The sequence below is a fragment of the Bemisia tabaci genome, chromosome 4, assembly GCF_918797505.1.
Source record: "Bemisia tabaci chromosome 4, PGI_BMITA_v3".
Classification (NCBI taxonomy): domain Eukaryota; kingdom Metazoa; phylum Arthropoda; class Insecta; order Hemiptera; family Aleyrodidae; genus Bemisia; species Bemisia tabaci.
The window spans coordinates 21,463,515-21,470,140 of NC_092796.1; the positions used below are offsets into that span (position 1 = coordinate 21,463,515).

General features: G+C 38.8%; 1 protein-coding gene across 3 annotated transcripts in view; it reads left to right on the forward strand.

The window, feature by feature from the left end:
• The window catches only part of LOC109037104 (protein phosphatase 1 regulatory subunit 42), a 46,976-nt gene extending 44,683 nt beyond the window's left edge, over nt 1–2,293 (forward strand). For all 3 annotated transcript variants that reach the window (XM_072299505.1, XM_072299506.1, XM_019051602.2), the window contains one exon: nt 1,813–2,293. In XM_072299505.1, coding sequence (XP_072155606.1) covers nt 1,813–1,982 — 170 coding nt within the window. In that variant the 3' untranslated portion in view covers nt 1,983–2,293. The remainder of the gene's footprint in view (nt 1–1,812) is intronic.
• Nucleotides 2,294–6,626: the final 4,333 nt, after the last annotated feature.

Consider the following 6,626-nt stretch of genomic DNA (forward strand, 5'->3'; position numbering starts at 1 on the left):
ACCCTAGAGCAGAGAGCAGTTTGTGGCATTTGCACCTTGCAAAAAATGCACCCCACCAACGATAAGCTCTGGAATAATAGAGGCTGCCATAAGTATTCTAAATAAAACAATGAAGACACACTAGCCTTTTGCATCCGTCGTTTCATCAGTTTCAATGAACATTTTCTTCTCTTCAACCTTTTTATGAAAAAAAATATAATTTATGTTCCGCATATAATCGATGAATCATGTAGGATCCTTGAAGTCATCCATAAATCTTTTTCTCGCGGCCCCATTGAAATTGGAGGTATCTGGATCTAAGTCCGTCCCAACTATGATGAATTATGAAGCTTACAAAGCATCTTCTCTGTCTTCCTTATTATTTAAACAATTCTAATTGAATAGTGTGTTATGATGATGGCGATAATTGCTAACTTATTTAGGACTTCAAGAGACACATATTCATAAATTTATCAAAATAAAGGCACATAATTCATAAATTCATAATCATAATTGAATCAGTTGAAATGTTTTGATGTTGGTCTAGGATTAAAAATAGTTCAATTCATGGTGTACCCCAAAATTAATCCAATCTTAATTGAGTTTTGTCCTTTGAAATTAGGAATTTAATACTCTAATAGTATTTCTACATGGAAGTTATATATTTATCCGAACACGTCCGCGAAAAATTTCCAGCATCGGGACATTTGATAGGGCCTCAGGCCGGGAAAAACGAAAATCAAATTTGCATAAGCTCTCAGTCTCTCCAGGAGAGAGACTCAACCTACAGTCTACTTTCCACAATTTGTAGCGCCATGTCGTCCCACAAAAAAATGGCCATTTTTCAATCTGACGTACAAACTTGTTGCGTGACTAAGTATTCGCGTGAATGACGCACATGCTTTTGGCAATGGCCGGGAACGGGGAAAGCCTTTGCAAGTGAGAACCATGATTTGCAGACGGGGAAGAACTATAGGAGTTGTAGTTTTGATAATGTTTGTCACATCGTGCTTATTGCGTTACTAGATTTAAACATTTTCCGCGAAATGATATTTTATATGAACCAGAATGTCTTAAGTAATTTATTTAGGAAACTGGAGACACTATCCAACTCAGCAAATTTTGAGCACCATCTGAGGCTATTATCCCAGAAAAGAATGTACAGAGCTTAATAAATTCTCTTTTCCGCTCGATGACAAAGTCTGCAATGTTTGATATAACTTCACGCTGAGTTTATGTGACCTTTATTCAGTCAGAATCTTCAACGTTGTGAATGCCATCACAAAGTGAAAAACTTTAATTTTTGCCTGGGATCCGAAAGAATTACTATCATGTTATAAAGGCTTTTTTTATTAAAAAAAAAAATAAATAAATAGATAGAGCATCTTCCTTTTGTAAAACAGTTTACGTTTATTCAGAATAATACTTTCTCTTTGTTTTGATATGAGGAACTGCATTCCTACGAAGTTTTCAAACCAAATTACTCATCTGTAATGTATAAGACCAACTTGAAACTGGAGGCTCATTACGTCGCTTCTCTGACGTAATGGCGTACCTCTATTTTCACGTGAGCCCGGGACCATAGAGTTGAACGGAGAAGAAGTTTCACGTAAAAATCGAGACACGCCCTTACGTCAGAGGAGCGACGATTTGAACACAAAAATACTCAAACCCCCTATCTTGAAAGTAAGAAACTCAAGTTAGTTGATCTTGACATCGCTCGCTTTTAAAGTCCTCAGTGAATCCTTTTCCTTTGGAAAACTAGATACTTTTCACACATTTTATGACTTTAAGTCATGTCCTTTTTTGCTATTTCAAGTACTTTTTTTTCAGTTCAAATGGATATGATGCCTGGATTCCCGAAGAGAAAAATGCTGAAGAAACAGTCAAGCAGCTCGCAACAGAAAGACAGCCTTTCGAAAGTTTCAAGCAAAAGTAATATGAGCAAGTCATCAGAAGAGGAGAACAGAATTGATTACGTCACTAAAGCTCCCTCTGAATGAAAACACTATAAATACTGAATATTTTGGTGCCGAGAATACTCTAAAAGTGATAGATTGTGAAAATGGGGGTGGAAATGTTTAAATAGTACTCTACGTAAAAAGTGCAGGTTTAATAAGTCTACAGTTGAATTATCAGAACCTCGTGCATTTTTAGGCTTTTTTTTTATAAATTGGACTTTCAATACTTAAATTAGAATTGTCAGGTTTTGAATATTTGGATGTTTCCTTAGTGCGTACTCTTAAAAATTAGGTTAGTGGTGATTTGCCCTACAGATATTTTGAAAATTAAAATACGGTTTTTCATGTTTAAATTCTTTGTGCATGTTTCTTCTCAAGAAAAATTAGGTTTAATTAATTAGTCAGCAAAGTACAGTGGTACTCTTTCATGATAGAGCCGGATATTGCAGAAAAAAAGTAAGAACATAATAAGTGTCAAACAGGTGAAAATGTGGTAGACTCCCTGTTCCTCTGCATGGTTAGAGGTTTAGACTCAGCATCTGTGAGGTAAATACCGCCTTCAAATGAAGTGAATACAATAGTTCCTACGTTCCCACGCTCAGCTATGTGACGTGCGGTGCACACTCTTGAAATGAAGGCGTTTTTTACCTCGAGCCATAACTGAATTCTTGAGCGGTCCTGTCACTGCTTCTGAGACCAACAGTAAACCTCCATGGACACGAGAAAAAATTTGACGTTTATCGCGGATTTACTAACGGACGTACAAATATTTCAAGGTTGAAAGTTACAGAGATTCTGCTAACCGTAAAGACTGACAACAAATCAGGCTACTTTGTGTAAGAAATACACAGAAAAAAGCTTTATATCCCAATATTTTTCAAGTTTGAAAGATGAAAGGGTTCTAAGGAAAATATGGGCTTCAAATGAAGCGCATCGAATCTAAAGCGAATTTTACAGCTTTTGAATACATGAGCTTCACAAATTATGCTTCAACCAGAAATTGGCTTATATTAGAAATCAAGTTCATTCCGCAAAAAAGTCGATACATTTGATATTCTTAGGTGTGTGGTCTAGGATAAAAGTTTTACGCAAAATCCAGATATAATCATTTGTTTTTTTTCCAAAAATGTATATCTGGTTTGCACGAGTCTAGTAGTTTTATCGCAAAGAATGTAAGTTGCTTAGTCCCAGAAAAATCGGAATGCTCTCGGTTCCTTTTCGCAAAAAGCAATCCAATTGAGAATGACACAGTCACTGTCGAAGTAAAATTTGCATTTTCTTCGAAATTAATTACATTTCCTCGCAATGATTTGGCTAAAATGTGTAACGTGGTTTCATTGTTTTATCCATACTTACATATAAAACGCCCCAACTTCCAGAATAGTTACAAGTTATAAGTCCGATGCATTGAGAACGACAGTCACTGCCGAAAGTCAGATGCGAGCCCGAAAATTTACAACTTTGACCAAAATCACGTTTCGATAACGTCTCCACACCGACACCTTTCCTGGTATCAACGAATGACATTTTAATTAAAACGCCCAATTGTGAGGACTACGTCCGGGCACGGGCACGGGCCTCTGGACCGGGGGAGGGGGAGGGAGGGGGGGTCGTTAGAAATCCAAATCAGTGAATCTCCCGTTAATGAGCAGGACCTCAGCGAGAGATGTTTTACGAACTTCCCGGGGGCCGGGAACCGGGCGAAATACCCGTAAAAACCCCGATAACGTCGTCAACCTGGACATACACTTGTTTTCGGTGTTGGGTTACAGTTCGTAAACAATGATTTACCACCTCTATTACCACCCAATTTCCATGTCCGCGTTGCAAAATCCTCTCGAATTCTCATGATTTGTAGGATATGGTTAATCTGCTTGCTGAAGTGAACGCACCTGATACCCTGCTGAAAACGGTGTTGATAGAACCACTTTGAGATCATGTTGTTACCAACCTGGTCCAGTTTGGACCATGGAGTCGAATATTAACAGCGGCGAGGCTCAGTATAGTTTGGTTTCCTTTAAAAATTTACTTCCATACATCCGGTTTAAAATGCAGGTGTGAGCACTGCGAAAAGCCCCAGGTTTTCATTTTATCTTTTCTTTTGCGGCCTTAGTTCCATTTTAAGTTAATTTTGTATTAAATCAAACGACATGAATTTGTCACTATTTTTATTTTACTCAAAATTCGCAGCACCTGACATCATCCCTATAACCTTTGAATAAATTAAGGTGCAGGCTTGAAATTTTGTGAAAGTTCCTTAGTCAAAGGGAACGACTTTTAGAGCCCCCAAAATGTTTATGGGATCATTCGGGAAAAGGGCAAGAACCTATGAGGATTGTAGGAGTGGTGCAGGAATTTTGGATCGCCCTGTAGGAACATTTCCCTTCGTATAGGCCCGTATCTTTTTCCGCAAGGTCAGTCACCTAATCAACTTGCAGCAGGCTTTTTGTTGAAATTTATAGACAAAACGATCGATAAGGAAAAAAAATGGAAGTTGGAGTGATCCTATTGGTAGCGAGTGGTTAAATTGGACCAAGGATCTAACTAATAGACTACCCAACGCTAACCCACGAGAGACCCCATACTTATTCCATCGTTCTCCCCCTTAGTCTATAACAACCACTCGTTTCAACTTATAGAATCGCTCCATTTTCCCGTCGTCTTCTTTGTCTATAGCTTTGTCCATCAATTTCAAAAATCAACCCCTGGTGCTCTTAAGTGTTGAAAGGCTTGGAGGGCAAGGCGCATAAGTGCAATTTTCCAAAAAAAACAATGAGTTATTGGTGCTTTTAACGTAATCTAGGTTTGAAATAATTACCGTGAAAAATTCACCGGTAATGTCCAATTTTACAGCATCATAATATAAGTATATGAACTTTCTTTCTCCATAAGGCTGATATGCCATAAAGCTTCATATAATGTAGAAACTCTGAACACGTTTTTCTCAAAATATCAGAAACAACATGTATTCGCCTCGTCCTTCGTAGAGTCCCTTTATACTGAGAGTCAAGACAATTCGGCTCATGGATGTCACAAACGGGAATAAAGATTACAGAAATTGAACGTTTTTCGTAATCTTTGATCGGCCCATTCTCAAATGCCTTTCTCCGTTCCTCCTCTCATTCCGTTTGTTCCTTGCCGAACCCGTAATTCCCTGGTCCATTCCAGATTATAATCTTTGCAATTGGTGAAAATGTAATCTTTATTCCCGTTTGTGACACTGTGGAGGCCTAAAATACGGGAACCAATCAGAAATGGATTCAAATTGTCTTGACTCTCAGTATAAAGGGACTCTAGTCCTTCGAGCCCCTCAGTTGGATTTTTACCATGTAATGGTCCACCCGGCAACGTCACTGTTGAAAACTCCATCGACATGGACGAATAAAGATGAGAGTCCTCCACTTGACCGAGCCTCAATAAAATCCACGCGAGGGGATGCAGCAGGAAGGGGCGGGGATGACCGGTTAATTAAAAGTGTTAAAATAGTGTCGGTTTTACACTCGTTTGCATATTCCGGACCGAGGAATTTCTCCGGGGAAGGGGCGAGGGTGGCACCGCGCGAGTAATACGAAATTAAATGGCTAGTTAAGACGTATCACTTGTCCGAGTGATGTAAAGATAACGCCAGCGCTATCTGTGATGGGTATCGGCAGACTCCGCACCCCGGCCGGGCCCTATTTCTTTCAGTTTCGTCGCCGTAACATCTTTTTTACGGTGTACCCGCGACCGAAAACACGGTTTTCAAGCGAGGTAGCTCCTGTCCTTCGTTGCCGCCTCGTGCCGATGAAATTAGCAGATATAATTCGATCGTGGGATAAAATAGAAAGTATTCAATAGTTATTTCATAAAATAGAATATGGTGAAAAAAGGAAGGCTAAAAAATCAATATATTAAATAGATGAATTTCAATTTCTTTTGGACCATAATTTTTATTTGTGAGCTATCCGTAGGTATCACTTAATAAATGGAAAAGAAAATACATTCCGTTTCAATTTAATTTTTAGGTATTCTCAAGACCTATTTTAACCAATCAATAAAATCATTGTATACATTCTTCTTCTCACTTTGCTATTTTATTTTCAGTGCAAAATTAGAGTTAGGTTTTTTTATTGACATGGTTATATGGGTGGCGTGGCGTGCTATACGCGATACATCGATTGATCTGCCATTTAAACCTGTTGAAAAGGATCGATTAACAGGGTGTTCGCAACGAACACCTTAATAATCGATTCTTTATAATAGCTTCAAATGGGGAATTATCGATTATCGATCATTCACGGCTCGCCACTGAGCGATATGCGTCCATGTGTATAAGAACTATATTTCAGTCATAAGCATCAGGAACGAAATGTAAACTCCCATAAACTGTGAATTACCCACCGAGTTCAAAATCCAAGCCCTGAAAAATCTAAAACGGCAACCTCGCAGTGAGCCACCTTTGATATGCATACCCTCAGTTGAGTATTTATAGATGTATTATTTAATGAATATCCAGTGCGCGGGAAGTCTTTGCTTTCAGGGCTGGCATTTTACCCGCCATCCGACGCGGCAAGTTCGGATTCGATATATTTTCACGGTGTCTTACGGTGGTCGGCGATCGATTTCTCGACTCGACGTGCGAGATCGATATGGGGTCCAATTTATCGGCGCTGAATTGCTGAGTGGAATGAATAAAACACGAGAGCC